Source organism: Sinocyclocheilus rhinocerous, unplaced genomic scaffold, assembly GCF_001515625.1.
Source record: "Sinocyclocheilus rhinocerous isolate Xijiao unplaced genomic scaffold, SAMN03320098_v1.1 scaffold1372, whole genome shotgun sequence".
NCBI lineage: Eukaryota > Metazoa > Chordata > Actinopteri > Cypriniformes > Cyprinidae > Sinocyclocheilus > Sinocyclocheilus rhinocerous.
The window spans coordinates 1-16,907 of NW_015640047.1; the positions used below are offsets into that span (position 1 = coordinate 1).

Genomic DNA, 16,907 nt, shown 5'->3' on the forward strand with positions numbered 1-16,907 from the left:
CTCTCTCATACACTAACACTACTATACTGTCTCTCACACACAATACTAATTGTATATATCTGCTACCAGACCCTTCTCAAATTTCATGTGACTTTTCTCCACAGTTTTTTTTTTTGCTTTTGGACAGTTTCACTTTAGAAAAATGAGTGATTTATACATAATTTAATCTCATATTCAGTAATATTTGCTTTGTTTTATTTTTTGTAATGTGAGTTACTTCCTTATCTGATTTTGAGGAGGCGCTGCCTTCATTGCCTACTAGGAGAGAATGCCTGTTTCATTACACTTAAATATCTTTATCCTTATAAAATTAATAATTTTACTTATAGTTTACTTGGCTTCATGGACATATTCAGTTTATTTATTTAAATCATGAGTTTATTATTTATTTAGTGTACAGTATGTACATTGAGAAAAAAAAGTACGGAGGATGGGCTGGTTCGCTAGAAAAATATTTATGTAAGTTTGAAATGTCAATCACATACTAGTCACCTGTCTCTTAAAGGTCCCATGACATGCTGCTTTTTGGATGCTTTTATATAGGCCTAAGTGGTCCCTAGTACTGTATCTGAAGTCTCTTTCCCGAAATTCAGCCTTGGTGCAGAATTTCAGCCACTACGAGCCAGTCCCACAATGAGCTTTCCTTAGGACGTGCCATTTCTGTGTCTGTAGCTTTAAATGCTAATGAGGAGGAGAGAGGCGGGGCAACTGCCATGCTTCGCTCGTTTGCAAGCCATGATGTCTCTCGAGGAAAAAAAAATATTGCGCTCGCCTCGCACGGTAGTAGCTCATTTTCTCATGGGCGGGCCAAATTCTCTGGGCGGGCAAAGCAGAGAAAGGGGAGGTAACCTTTCCCCGTATGACGACATAAAGGGAAGATTCCAGATTGGGCCATCTGAGCTTTCATTTTCTCAACGGCAAAGCAGGATACCCAGGGCTCGGTTTACACCTATCGCCATTTCTAGCCACTGGGGGACCATAGGCAGGCTAGGGGAACTCATATTAATGTTAAAAAACCTCATAAAGTGAAATTTTCATGCCATGGGACCTTTAAGGTAGAAGGTCAGATAAAAGAGACACTGAAAAATATCAGGGCTAAATTCACTACACATTTCAAAAACAAACTTTCTCATGACTGCTATTTTCTTTTTTTTCCCCCTATAACCTAAGAAAAAAAAAGTGAAGAATATGTTGTATTTGCAAAAAACATTTCTTAAGATTGTTTTTAAGAAGAAAAATCATCGTAAATAACCTCTTAAAGTTAGATTACACTTTAGTCTCAAATCCCCAAAGGTAAGATGTTTTTTTTTTTTTTAGTATTTACTGGGTTGTTTCTAAATAACTGTTGTAATTAAGTGTTGATTTACTTTTATGTAACATATGCAGTTTAGCATGAGCAGGATGATGATACAGCAGCAAATTTGTTATTAAGAGTAATATATTTACTAAACATTCTGGGAAATGTTTGCAAACGGACTCTATAATTAAGTAATTTTAGGAATTAACTTATCTATGAGTGGAATCTGGTCGAAGCAGAATGTAAGGATTTTTAAGCAAATTTTAGCCATGCGAGAGTTGATTGGCTGGACACGCCTGCTGATTCAGTGCAATTTAATGCTTATCATACAGTGATCACACATATAAATACTTCATAAGATCTGAGGAAGTTTCCAAATCAGCTCACTGGTTCAAACGGATCACTTAAACCTGCTAGATAAGCTATGGATTCTAACAACAGCAAAGGAGGATGTAGCTATTGCAAGGACAACTGCAATAATAACTGCACATGCAAGTGTCATAAAAATATCCCCAAAACGGTACTTCAAGTAGCAGCTAAAGGGGCTGCCAAAGGGGTGGGTAAAGGGGTGGCTAAAGAGGCTATGAACAGCGGTGAAGATGACGGTGATGATGGATGTTTATGTGAAATATGCAGCTGTATTTTGGAAGCGTTTTGTGGCAGGTGAGTATCATTAGCTTTATAATCACTGTCTCTTTTGCTCCCATTTCTTAATTAACCTTCACTGCGGAAATTTAATCCATATTTATTTTAAAATGTGTAAAAACAAAACAAAAGTATTTTTTCCAGTGTATTCGGAAGCATAACAAATGTTGATATTGAATGTTTTAATGTTGCTATTTATTTATTTTTCTTCTTCCATGTAGTTCTGAGTAAATGGGTTTCTGGAGATGATGCAGTCATCAGGACGAGAATATCATCCAACACACAGCCCAACAGAACTACAAACTACAATCAACATCAGGACATCTTTAGTGTCATTATCTATCTATCTATCTATCTATTAGAGTTTAATTTTGAATAGTTGCCTAGGGCTATGCAACATATGATCAGGGTTTAGACACAATTAATTTCTCTAACTTCTTCTCTGCTGGTGAAATGATAAAGACGGAGGTCAAAAGCCTGTTGAGGAAGATGTTCAACATGTCTGTCAAGTCATCCCAGTCTGTGAACGTCCCTTAAACACACCGGAGCATATTTTTTCATAGTTTCTGTAACATCTGAGTTTCTCATTTTCTACCTTCAAAAACCATGTATATACTCATTTAATCGATTCATTCATTGATCAGTTGTTTTATATTCTTTTTCCATTGATGTTTAATCTTATCATTGTGTGGTTTCAATGAATATTTGACTTCACATGTAAGAGAATGTCTCAATTTTAAAGCTTTAGCATCACAGGATGATGTTGTGAAGCAGTAATTTTACTTTGGCTGTGGGATAATAACACCTGTTGGATTTGGGCTGCACTGTAAAATCTAATTAATCAGGCTTACTTAAAAATAGCATAATGCTTAGTTAGTATAGTTATTATAGTACACGCGAGTTCTCGTAACTAAAAAAGAACTGTAGGGAGCACTTGATAATTTACTTTAGGTTTACTCTTGACTTAGTATAGCTACTCAGAATTACTAACTTGCAGAGTCTGCAGAATGATTGAATTATGTAATTGCTTTGTTTTACTGTTGCTTTTATTTGCTGGTTTGTGTCAGTAGTAGCACAACAAAAAGTGCAATATAAAATGGTTATTGGTACAATAAAAAAAAATAAAAAATGTAATTCAATTCTTACCATTGTTGTGTTTTGCAATGTTGAAGTCTGTGTGCAACTCAAACCTGGTCGATTGCAAGATATTGCCACAAATATTAAAAGACTATTTCAACCCAATTAAAAGCTTCACAAGGTGATTATGAATAAAAATAAAATTGTAAAAGAACATGAATCAACACTAATGAACTGATTTAATTAGAAGTTAAGTCACCTTCAAATAGCAACCGATATATATCACTTCCTTTTCTTTGAAACCAATACATATTGCATCAATAGGAACAAAATTATAATAATATCAATTAAGTTCCAAGTGCCCAACCAAAGGGAACACTAATCACTATAATGGTGAGTTCAAACAAAAACATTTTAGGAAAATCAACATCAATTTATGAAGTTATCTTATGTGATGTTCTCTCAAATGTTTCAGTTTTATTGACAATTCAACATTCAAGATGACTTTGAGAAACTAGTGAATGCAACTAGTGAAAGATAACTGCAGACATGGAGGAAATGGGTGAAAAGTCTATTAAGAATTGTCCCGCCTCAAAAACATTTTTTATTTTCTTCTTTTTCTGTTGTTTTGTTGCATATTGACAACATATTAGTGCACTGCTGCCTCTCACTGGTTTATTAATGTCATCGGTTCCTTTGTGGATACTTGAACATTTTAAGTAAGCATCACTCAAAGCAGTAATTAAATAGTTTCATTTGCATTTAAATTAGCTGTAACTTAATAAAACCTAATGAGTATAGCAACTAAGTAAAGATAATTAATTATATCTAAGTAAGGCAAACTATTGGATTTTACAGTGTGCATCTACTTGTTATTTTTTAGATTTGGAATATATTTCAGCATGGTATTTCTGTAAAAAAAAAAAGTAGCAAATTGCTGTTTTAATTAACTTAGAGGTTTTGAACTCAAGTTTAACAGTTTTGAATAGACTGTGTAACCATGCAAATTGGCCTGTAGGTACAGCGTTTTTGGTGTTTTTCATCTGAAAAGTTTAGTCACTGAATGCATTTTGTGCCAAAGCAATGAAAACAATTAAATCTATAATTCCTACTAAGGGGGGCCCGTGTCAGTATACTGCAGGCAAAGGACTAAACCAGGGGTTCTCAACTCTGGACCAACTTAATGTTTTTTAACAACTAGAATTACTATATAATTAAGTGTTAGGTTATTTAATTTAGAGTCTAAATTTTAGACTGACCGTTATACATTGGTGCCATTATTATTACACCTTTATTTGACCCTCTAACTCTAACACTTTCTATTCTATTTTAATTCTACTTTATATTTATCTTATTTTTTATTTATTTTTTATTTAAAAAAACAACAAAAAAAACAAACAAACACTAGCTTTCTATTTTTTTCTATTCTATCTACTTGTTTTTCTTTGTGTGTGTGCGTGTGTGTGTGTGCATATATGTGTGTGTGTGTGTGTGTATAATATATATATATATATATATATATGTATATATACACCTTGCTACGTGTACTGCGTTAGGCTAACCGAGACTTGTCATTTGCACTTATATATTGTTGCTCTTTTGTTAGTTTTGACTGCTTTTATTGTCCTCATTTGTAAGTCGCTTTGGATAAAAGCGTCTGCTAAATGACTAAATAAATAAATAAATAAATTAAATTATGACTCTTGCAGTTTGTTTTGCCACTCAGAGTCTCTCAGTTTTTCTCTGAAAGTTTGAACTGAATAAGAGAAACTGAACTGCTCTACACACGCTAATTATGAACTGTTTCAAAGCTGCCTCACACACGAATATGAGGGAAAAACAAAACAAAACACTGACTGGTGTATATAGTGTACAGCCACCTACAGAACTGTAGAATATGCCAACAGGATGTTTTTGGTCATGGCAACATGATCGTGCACAAACAGATTTAACCAGAGCTGGGCTTGTTTAGTATTTGAATTTATATTTGAAATGAGTAACTTCTAGAGCAATACATGTAATGTATAAACACACTGTATAGAAAAGAGTAGATTGAGATTTGGGAAAAACAGCTTCTCAGAACAAGCTCTCACAAGTGAGAGATTATGTACAGCTCTTTGTAAGAAAAAGAAAACTTCCTCAGAAATTCTTGATAAGACAGAACAGGTCGAACTGCAAATTACAATTGTCAGTTTAGGACAGTTTTTTTGCATTGACACGGGCGTCTTCTTCACAGAATTGTTTAAATACTTTTACAATTACCATCTTTGTAGAACTTGAGGAGTGATGAAGTTGACACATTGTCAAAAAAACAAACAAACAAAAAAACTAGTACATTTAAAGAATGTCTATAGTGTCACAGTTTCGGTTTAATTTCTTTGCCTTTTGGTTTTCCTTGTTCCTGTACGCCTGTGTTCATGCTAGCTACTCTCCTTAGTTGTTAATTCCACTTGGAAATTCTGAGTTCCCAGTAGAAACTTTTAACTGGAATGCCCTTCCACGTCGGAGTTCCAACTTTGAGTTTTGGAGGAATCACAACAACTCCAACTTTAAAATCCAAAATGGCTGCTCAGTCCATCAACAGAAGAGAAACAGTAGCAATATATTGTTTATTAGCTCTTATGCTTGTCTGTGTTTCAATAAACTCAGTGGTGCACACAGTACCGATTGCAACTGAAGTGGGAGATTGTGCATTGAACAAATTGTTGTCCTGAGGAATATTATCGAGCAAAGCATTTAATTTAGTTGATTTTACAAAGGCATTCAGTAGGGTTCATCGAGAAGCACTGTGGAAGACCCACCTTCCAGATTAATACTGATGTCTGCCAGAGATGAATGATCTAGCAGAATCGCATGAACAGCAGATATTTGTTCTTGGTTTACTCACTTCATTCTGATGCATTTTTCAGAAAACAAGATGTTTAGGACAAATCCTTAAGAATTTAGTTTTTTTTTTTCTGGAAGTGTATTTGTACAGAAATCACTGTCTTTAATATGTTTAACAAACATTTCATAATAACACCAAAGATTCATTGATGTTTGTTGAATTTCAGCTTTTGATTGATTTAATTAATTGTAACTTTATTTGCATAATGTGCATATAACATTGTCTTCATGAAGTTTGCCAATGACACCAAACCTGTCTCGATGTTTAATTTAGAATGCAAGAAAATAACTTGTGAAGCTAATATTGTTTTCTATACATTTCCGATGTGGTCTGTGCTTATTTGCAACGTGTTTCTGTATTTGGTAGCATTGTGAGTATTTGCAGCATGTGTTGTCAAACTGATGAAGATGTTTTCTTAATTTACTGGTGTTTCTTCTGTTTGCAGCACATTGAGCTCTCTCGGCCACCGTATCAACCTTCATATACCAAAAAAAACTAAAACCGCTAAAACCAGCCTATAAGCTGGTCAGGCTGGTTTTAGCTGATCTCCCAGCTGGTTTATCAGGCTGGATTTAGAGGGGGGTAAAATACACATTTTTTTGGCGGGGTTCTCCTGGTAAAATTGCAGTGTGAACTCGACATAAGACTGTGGCTGAAGTCAGTTGTAGTGTTTTTCTTTTCTTCAGTGATTCTGCTTGTTAACAGCAGCTGCTCATCACTAATTCTCAATCAGCACTTAATTAATCACTTAATTATCTCATTAACTTTAACTCTGCTTCAGTGTTACTTTAACACTCTTGTAGAGTGGGACCAAATGTGCTCTGTATAGAATTCATTTAACACTCAGATTTTGCTGTGTAATACTTATTTGCAATTAATTTAGCTTTTTAAAGTATTATTTCTTGTATTAAAACAATCACTTTCACCATCCTTGCTGTGGCCATCACATACAATATTTCAGAGAACAAAAATAAAAGTTTCCATTTGATTCTAATGGAAATGAGATGTGATGGAGAGCACATCTCTGACAGAGCAGCAGACTGACTGTTTGAAGATCTTAAGAGTTTACATCATGATCTAAGTCAGGGAAGTCATTAGAACTAATGATTATGGGTGTAAAGGTACACAAAATGAGGTTTGCATAGCTCGGTTTTTAAGTCACGTTTTGGAAGTTATTGGATAAAACATTTTAAACTATGGTTTAAGGAACAAACTATCGCTTTGTATTAAAATAATAATAATAAAACAAGTCTGTGCTACTGCTGCAACAGTTTATGGTGCTATCGTAAATATTTCATAATTTAGAAAGGATTTGGCAGTATTTAACCCAATGTCTCAGTTTTAACCCAATAAAATGGACAGTGATGGCTGCTGTAACATTGGCAGTGGCTAAATATTGATCATTAGTCAGTCTATGAACATATTTTGTAACAGAAACGCATTAAAATAATACAGGAAAACCTGAATGTGACCTGAAAAAAAAGCAAAGTACAATTCATGTTTTAATACAAAATTCAAGCCAAGTGACATTACAGAATCATTTAAGACATTAGCTGTTCATTTACTGTACTTGTTTTTTGTTTTTGTTTTAGTTTAATTTAGATTCACTTTACCAATAAAGTATGTGTCCTTCATTCCTGCAAACACACTTTGCTGTTTATATATATTGTATGATGCATCTGAATATTTAAAGTACAGTACAATGTTTAAAGTAATCAGCTGTAAAATGGGCCTTTACAGAAGAAGTAGTCATTTAGTTGGAGCTTTCTGAGCTCAACAAAACAAAGATATAATTGTAGAGTTTTAAAATTGTTAATCTTAGACAACTGTATGATGCCATACAAGTAATTTATTTTCCTTTACCATGTACACATGAAATAGTTTTCAGGAGTTTTCTTTTCTTTTTAATTTGCCATCATTTACTTGAAAATATTTAAGTGTGATTATTTTGAGAAATCTGTAAATATACGCTTTTCACCCTCCATCAATTAAAACAAACAAACAAACAAAAAAAGTTTAAAGAAGACTAAAACAGTTCAGCAGTGAAACAGCTTTACATCAATAGTATTAACAGCTATAAAATAAGACACTCAAATAACATGTTTTTCTATTATTTGTAGAAAGGATCTGAGACTATGACATTTATCATACAAAATCATAGATTCTGTTATAAAAGCACCTGTATATTAATGGAACTTGAGCAGTTTTTATTACTTCATGAACATTATGCTGTGGTCCTCAGTGTTGTTTAACACAGCAAAGACATCTGAAGCACTTCCTGTACTGTTGCCTGACCTGGACAAGAATGAGACGAGAGGAGCTGAGTGACTTCATGAGATCAAATTACCCTCTGAAACTCATGAACCAGTGGGAAAAAAAGTGGCTTTGGAGACTAGATTAGCATTTTTATAAATAAATATTCACGCTTTTCTTCCAGAAAAAAAAAAAAAAAGGAAAATGATTTTAAACTCTGATGTTGGCTTAAAGCCCGGGATACACTGCACGATTTTAGCAATCCTATAATATCATTACTTTATCACACTGTGCGACATGGATCGTTTAAACTTGGGTACGACAAGCATGTAGACTGTACGATGATGACACCTATTGAATCGTAGGCTGCGACGGCTGCGGCACACGTCAACGCAACGTCATCAGCATGCGCTAGTGGTAAACAAATACCGGTACATCAAGATGAATCGCGCTTTGGCAGTTGTGCTTTTCATGTGCACTGAAACTAAGAAGAGGCGCCGGCGGAAGAGGGCAATATGGACCCGCTCATGACTCGGGAAAAGAGGACAACTTGGAATGCCAGTTTTGCACAGGGAGTTTGGCAGCTGCAGTTCCTCCGCTATCTCCTTCCATGCTATGTTCTTTTTGGTGCGGTCACGATAGCAGCTAGAGGACACATCGTACAAACGTGCCCTCTGCTGCCACAACTCAACAAGAATTTGTTCTTTATGGGTATCCCACATACCAGTTTTCAATGCCTCCATGGCATTGAAAACAGTCCCCTAGTGCGCTCCTATGATGCCTTCATTGATCATTTCCACGAGGTGTTTGGCAAAACTACCTCGGCGGTCTCCGTGCATGATGAGCACGACTACGGCAAGAGAATATGTCCATCCATGACTATACAGTTCGATTCCGTACCCTCTCGGCAAGCAGTGGATGGAACGAAACGATCCTTCTATCAGCGTTCCAACGTGGAATAAATACTTCAATCAGACAGCAAATGTCCATCTATGAAGACACCGTAGGACTAGAGAGCTTTCTGCAAAAAGCTCTGCACATCACCCAACATCTAACCGCTTGTCACATCGAGGATTCCTCCTCTGCTGCAGCGGTGAGTATGGTCCATATTAATCCTGATGTCTCAAGTCTGCCTCACATTGATGCCCTTCTAATGTACATGAACCACTCTTTTCCAGTCAAGATCTTGGTGGATTCGGGAGCTTCAGGAAATTTAATCTCCTCCATCAGTCTCACTCAAATCAAGCTCCCTCAACACCATAATTCCACAATCTACCAAATCTCCAATATACAAAGAAAACCGCTGAGTAAGGGGTTGGTACGCCATCGCACCCCGGAAGTCACTCTTCGCATTGGAAACTTCCATGCTGAATGGATTTCGTTCCTGGTGCTGGAGGAGGCCACAGTAGATATCGTCCTGGGGCGTCCCTGGCTGGCTAAACATCATCCAGACATCCACTGGAACTCCGCGGAAATACTTTGAGTGAATCCTGTTTCAGGACATGTTTAGCAGATCTCCCTCTTCCAGACCGAGCTAAGCTCTCCATACCGCTCTGCTCTACCACTATAGAGAGCCCAGCTTCACAAAGCTCAGTCCACATTCCAGCTGCCTACAGGGCGTTCCAGGACTTGTTCAGCAAGTTCGCGGCAACCCATCTTCCACCTCACCGGCCATGGGACTGTGCAATCAACCTGCTGCCTAAGGCCAAATTACTTAAGGGACATGTCTATCCCCTATCGATCCCGGAGCGCGCTGCTTTGGAGGAGTACATCAAGGAGGCATTACATCAGGGGTTCATCCATCCTTCCACTTCTCCTGCAGCATCCAATTGTGGCGAAGAAGGATGGGGGGCCTACGCCCTTGTATTGACTATCGAGCACTCAACTCCCAAACCATCAAATTTTCCTATCCACTCCCTCTTGTGCCAGCCTCGTTGGAGGAACTCCGTGGTGTCCGGATCTTCACGAAACTCGATCTATGCAGGGCCTACAATCTAATCCGCATTTGAAGAGGAGACAAATGGAAAACTGCATTCATAACACCATCCGGGCACTACGAATACCTGGTTATGCCGTATGGCCTTTCAAACTCACCATCCATCTTCCAAAACTTCATGAATGAAATCTTCCGTGATATGCTCAATCAATTCGTAATCATCTACATCGACGACATTCTCATTTACTCACCCAATCTTGAGGAACACCAACAGCATGTCTCCCAGGTACTCCAACGTCTCCGAAAGCACCACCTCTACCTCAAGCAGGAAAAGTGTGAGTTACATCTAACCACAATTCAATTCCTGGGCTACATAATCACACCAGAGGGAGTCCAAATGGGCAAAGAGCTGCAAAGATTCCTGGGATTTGCAAACTTCTATCGGCGCTTCAAAGCCCATTATTGTCAACGGTCGGCTCCACTTACCTCTCTCCTCCGTCAGAAGCCAAAGACCATCTCCTGGACGCCTGAAGCCACACAGGCCTTTCTGCAGCTCAAATCCTCTTTCTGCACCGCTCCAGCCCTAACCCATCCAAATCCGAACCATCAGTTTGTGGTGGAAGTGGATGCTTCCACTCTAGGAGTAGGGTCAGTATTATCCCAATGGAAGGGTGAACCCCCCATACTCCATCCATGCGCGTACTTCTCCAAGAAGATGTCCCCGGCAGAGCAAAATTACGACATCGGGAACCGTGAGTTACTGGCCATCAAACTCACGCTGGAAGAGTGGCGGCACTGGTTGGAAGGGGCTCAACATCCCTTCGAAGTCATAATTGATCACAAGAACCTCCAATACCTCCGTGAAGCTAAACGTCTTAATCCCCGACAAGCCCGATGGGCCTTATTCTTCACCCGTTTCCGATTCACACTCACCTACCGCCCTGGGCATAAGAACCTCAAAGCAGACGCTTTATCACGACTTCAACCAGATCCATCACCAGATAACACGGAACCCATTCTCTCACCCACAGTGTTCGCATGTCCAATCATCACCTGGGATGTGAATGACCAAATTTGTACCACCACTCTAACAGAACCCGCTCCGCCGGGAGGTCCGGAAGGGAGATTGTATGTACCAACCACTCTACGTCTCGCCCTTCTGGACTCCATCCACACTTCTCCGAGATCAGGTCACCCAGGAAGCCAACGCACCTCTCGCTCCTCCGGAACAGATACTGGTGGCCCAGCATGGCTCAGGATGTCGCCCGCTACGTCAAGGGTTGTTCGGTCTGCGCCATCACATCCACTCCACGCCATTTACCTGCAGGAAAACTGGTTCCCTTACCTGTTCCACGCCGACCCTGGTCCTACATTGGAATCGATTTCGCCACTGATCTTCCACCCTCTAACGGATTCACTACCATATTTGTCAAATGTAAGATCCAGGAGATCAGGCGGTATCTCCGAGCCTACTGTCACGAACATCAGGACGGCCGGAGCCATTATCTTCCCTGGGCCGAGTACGCTCAGAACTCGTTGCGACAGGAAATGACTGGGTTAACACCATTCCAGTGCATTCTCGGATTTCAACCGCCACTCTTCCCCTGGACTGGAGAGCCCTCAGAAGTCCCCGCGGTTGACTTCTGGTTCCGTGAGAGCAAGAGGGTATGGGACTCAGCACATGTCCATCTCCAGCGGGCAGTACGGAGACATAAAGACTATGCTGATGCCCGTCGCGCACCCATGCCTGTGTACCAACCAGGTGACCGAGTTTGGCTCTCCACTCGGGATATTCATCTCCAGCTGCCCAGCAAGAAGCTGAGTCCCTGTTATGTCGGTCCTTTCCCTATCACGGTGCAAATTAATGAGGTCACATATGAGCTCCAACTCCCAGATACCTACTGCATCTCACCTACCTTCCATGTGTCCTTGTTAAAGCCATTCACTAATCCACTACTCCCTCCTTTTGCAGAGCACGAGATACCTCCTCCTCCCGAAGTCGACCTCACGATACCATCTACAGAGTCCAAGAAATTCTAGACTCCTGACGGCGGGGCGGCCGGCTCCAGAATCTCGTGGATTGGGAGGGATACGGTCCCGAGGAGAGATCATCGGTGGACAAGGGTGATATTCTGGATCCGTCACTCTTCTGACTTCCACCAGTCGCACCCAGATCGTCCTGCTCCTAGGGGGCGCGGTCGTCCTTGCTGTCGGTCACAGGTGCCAGGAGACGCCGGTGGGGGAGGGGTACTGTCACAGATTCACCAGCCACATCAGCCACCTACACCCGTTCACAATCACCCGAGTACTAATTACGAACGCCTGATGTCACTTACCTGAGCACTATATCTGTTCACTCACCTCAGTATCTCACTGACTGGTCTCACGGTTGCATACCTTACCTCATGCCTCGCCACACCACTCTGGATCTCCGTGGCTCTGTGTCTCCCACCATCTTGCTGGATCTTCCTAAAGAGGATTAAGATAAGGACTGTTACTCTTCAGTTTCTATAGCTAAAGTTATGTTTCAGTTTTAATACTTACCTTTTGAAGCTCTCCTTTAGTTTGTGTAATTAAAGAAGCTCTTAATCGTTCTTCCTGTGTATGCCTCTCTATCCAGCCGTGACATATATTGGTTTAAATTTGATTTTTTTTTACAGGTCGCACCCAGATCGTCCTGCTCCTAGGGGGCGCGGTCGTCCTTGCTGTCGGTCACAGGTGCCAGGAGACGCCGGTGGGGGAGGGGTACTGTCACAGATTCACCAGCCACATCAGCCACCTACACCCGTTCACAATCACCCGAGTACTAATTACGAACGCCTGATGTCACTTACCTGAGCACTATATCTGTTCACTCACCTCAGTATCTCACTGACTGGTCTCACGGTTGCATACCTTACCTCATGCCTCGCCACACCACTCTGGATCTCCGTGGCTCTGTGTCTCCCACCATCTTGCTGGATCTTCCTAAAGAGGATTAAGATAAGGACTGTTACTCTTCAGTTTCTATAGCTAAAGTTATGTTTCAGTTTTAATACTTACCTTTTGAAGCTCTCCTTTAGTTTGTGTAATTAAAGAAGCTCTTAATCGTTCTTCCTGTGTATGCCTCTCTATCCAGCCGTGACATATATTGGTTTAAATTTGATTTTTTTTTACAGTTAGAGTTTGAATAGTTTTGGCTCATTTGCACATTCCGTCACAAGATAACAGATTAAACAAACTGCCTCTGACATTCTTTTCTAAAAGTCACAGATTACCAAAACAAGAACAGGACATCAATGAATGCATCCAGATCACACATGTAAATTGAGTAAATGTCTGACCTCATTATTGAAGACACAGTAGATCAGGAAGATGAAGGTTCCCTGCTGGGAGTTCAAGATCAGGAAGAGGATCTCCAGCACCTTACTGCCATTTGTGAAGAAACCCAGAATCCAGGAGCAACCAAGAATCACACACTGAGCCAGTGTTTTAAACACCACAATCCTGCAGAGAAACAGATAAAAAATGAGAGTTAATGTGTCTTTATTGACTACGTGGTTTTCTATAGAGCGATTAAATAATGATGTTACTTGGTTTGTTTCATCTGTGAAACTTCAGCATTGAGAGTTTTGAGAGCTGAGATCATACTGATGACGATCTTGATGAAGAGAATCATGTTTAACTGCAAAGTAGAAGAGTAATTAATCACCTTTTCCTTTTAATATTTAAGTCATGAGAAATAAGAAATGTTTACCGCTAGTATGACACAAACAGGACCCAGAAAACTCCAGATGAAGCCTTTTTCCATTTTAATCCAGCATCTGAAAAATCAATATAATAACTGAATTAATTTGTCAGAAATACTATTTCAGGTGTTGACTGGTGAAATATTACAAACTTTAATCTTGTGCGTGAGACTGATACAGCCTGTGTGTTTATTTTATCAGATAGCAGAAACGTCACAAAATCCCAGAGCTGCTTTATTTCCTTCTAATCAAATTAACTTAAAAACAACAACAACAACTCACTGTTCGTTGCCGTAGCCTTCAGGAACCAGACCAACAGACACACACACCACAACCAGAGCAACCAGGTATCCAATCACACACAGGAATCCACTGCTAAGCACCGCCCTCTTTCTGGAGCTGATCTAGTCGCTCTGAGAAAACATGAGAGAACATGAGTGCCAAATCTGTGCTTTTCTTCAATGTTCACTAGAAGTATTCTGTACCTCTGACTGACGGCTGGTTTGCATGATGAGAGCGAATGTTGACAGATGAACACAGGAACACACAGTGTAGCTGCTGTTAGTCTTTAAAACAGAACAACCATCTACAATCCACTCGCTGATATTCCAGTACACACAGAACAGAGAACCGCTGGGATCAAACTCCTGCAAAAACAAGAAGAAAATATTAAAACACTGAATATTCAATTTTTTCAGATGTTCATCAGTGCTCTGATAAAACAAAAGCACATTTGAGTCTCTCACTCTGATGTGTTTGAGGGTGAAGTTGACTGGTTTGGTGAGTTTAGTGTTGGTGGTTTTGGGAAGAGTAGCTGAGATCACAGTGGACATCATGGTTTTAACCTTGTCTTTTGATGTGTTGAAGAAGTCTGGCTTCAGTAGATACTCCATCGTGTTGTAGCTCATGAAAGCCACAGCAGCTGATCCTGTGAGACAGAAACAGAAACTACAGTAAATGCAATACTATGTAAAAACAACAATAAATGTTTAGTGGTAATAGTATGCTGTCTCTATGATTTTTTTTTAATATATATTTGACATACTTTCATTGTTGTTCCTGGCGATCCCAATGAGATCGATGTCCACAGAAGAATTTGTCGTGTCGAGTCGAGGGATTTTATTTAAGGTGACCTGTGGTCCAACCATGAATACTTGACCCTCTGATTAAAACACAAACAAGCAGTTATGTTCAATATTAATTTATATTTATCTTTTTTTATGAAAGTCCAATTCAATCATTCAATTTGCACACAAGACAAATACATTCATTGACTATTGTTGGGTTTTCATCTCTAATGCAATTTAAACCCTTCAGGTCAAATTGTAATCTGCTAACTGCAAAAATGTAAATGAAAGCACTATTAATTCTTAGGTCATCTGTGGTCAAAGGCCAGTATATATCAGTATACTGTGTACTCAAGTGCTCAAATGCTCCAATTCTCAAATGTCCAAAATGTCCTTAAAATCAAACACTGTAATTAATTGCCACCATCAATTGGTGATCACTGATTTTTTTTATTGTTTTATTGTTGATTGTTTTATGCTCAAGGCAGCTAATATTCACAAACACACTGAGGTCTCCACAAACCATGAACTTTTCACTGTAAGTGAACCTGTGTTTAATGTTTTTTAATATATATATATATATATATATTTTTTTTTTTTAAGACAACCTGTCTGTGTACATATGACAGGATTTCTGCTCTCTCATAAGTTTATAACTCTATACAATTAAATTAAATTAAATGTATTACTGTAGCTGCATTTGCTGCTGTCTGACCAACTGCTGCTGTCTAGACTAAATAAAGTCACTGATATCATATATAACCTGAGTTTAATCATTAATAATAATTGTGTCTCCACTTACCTACAGCAGCAAGAGTAAAACTGACATTGTCACTAGTGTCTGGTAGCTTCACTAATGTAGAAATTAGTTTCTCGCTGGCTTTTAACATACGGTTTCCATAGGAGGCTAGTTCAGCTGGGTTTACTGATGATGATGACTCTAAAATCTTCTCTGAAGTGTTGAAGGCCATATTCAAAATGTTTTTCACAGTCTAATTTGATTAGAAAAATACAGTTATTGTGCATATAAATGACATCAGAGCCCATGCTGCCACGTCAATCACTATGTAACCAACAATGATTTAATTATTTTGTCATTTTTCTCTTGAAGACGTACATCCAAAGGAAGCTCTTGAGCTGTAATGTTCTCGATCTGCTCAAGAAGATTTTGAAAACATCCTCCAAAAGTCTGACTCTGAAATCACAATTGAGCTTTATGTGGTAAATAAGACTGTGGTTTTAATCATGTTTTACAATATTAATAGTAAACAAAAGTGCACATAACCATCAGAAATAAGCAGAAAAGCACATTTATATTTCTAATATCTGCCACATCTTATTGCACTGCTCTCTGCACCATAATTGATAGAAGTTGTGAGTCCAACTCAGAAACTTAAATTTCAGAATCTCAACTTACGTTGCATCCTTCCTGCAGCGTCATATTTATAACTGCAATGACAGAAATCAGCATGAAGGCAATAAAAAAAAAAAAAAAAAAAAAAAACAAGGGATAGAAATAAATAACGAATATAACCGTGAGTGTGGGGAACAAACAAAAACTGTTTGAGAAGTTTCATGTGAAAAAAACATGAAACTACATTTTTCTCACAGTCAACCATATGGAAACTGAGCAAACATAATTTTTCTTAATAGCCATAAATGTATAATTTGTACACTGAAGCTCATGAAATAATGTCTGCTCTGTGGATATTTTTACACACTGTAAAAAATGACAGTGAATTTAACGGTAAAAGACTGTAAAAATGCTACAGTAAATTACCTGTTAAATGGTTAACGGTAAATTTCTCTACTATGTACGGTGAAAAACTGTATTGGACATTACATGTATTGGACATTAATTTTACGGTAGTATACCGTTTTTGGAAGTGAAAAAGACCGTATAATTTACAGTGAATAACCGTAAATTGACATTCCCAGAATTCCCTCCGTTACATTTCAAATTTGATGTTTTTTTGTTGAAACAACCATGTTTCTACATGAGTTTTTCATCTCTTTC

The 16,907-nt window shown here is 38.7% G+C and overlaps 1 protein-coding gene across 1 annotated transcript in view; it reads right to left on the minus strand.

Moving 5' to 3' along the window:
* Positions 1 to 8,144: 8,144 nt before the first annotated feature.
* LOC107752408 (CD97 antigen-like) overlaps positions 8,145 to 16,907 on the minus strand; it is a 50,228-nt gene continuing 41,465 nt past the window's right edge. The window contains exons 11-13 of the mRNA XM_016568368.1: positions 13,668 to 13,759; positions 13,419 to 13,581; positions 8,145 to 8,201 (exon numbers count right to left, since the gene is read on the minus strand). Of these exons, the coding sequence (XP_016423854.1) occupies positions 8,145 to 8,201; positions 13,419 to 13,581; positions 13,668 to 13,759 (312 nt within the window). The remainder of the gene's footprint in view (positions 8,202 to 13,418; positions 13,582 to 13,667; positions 13,760 to 16,907) is intronic.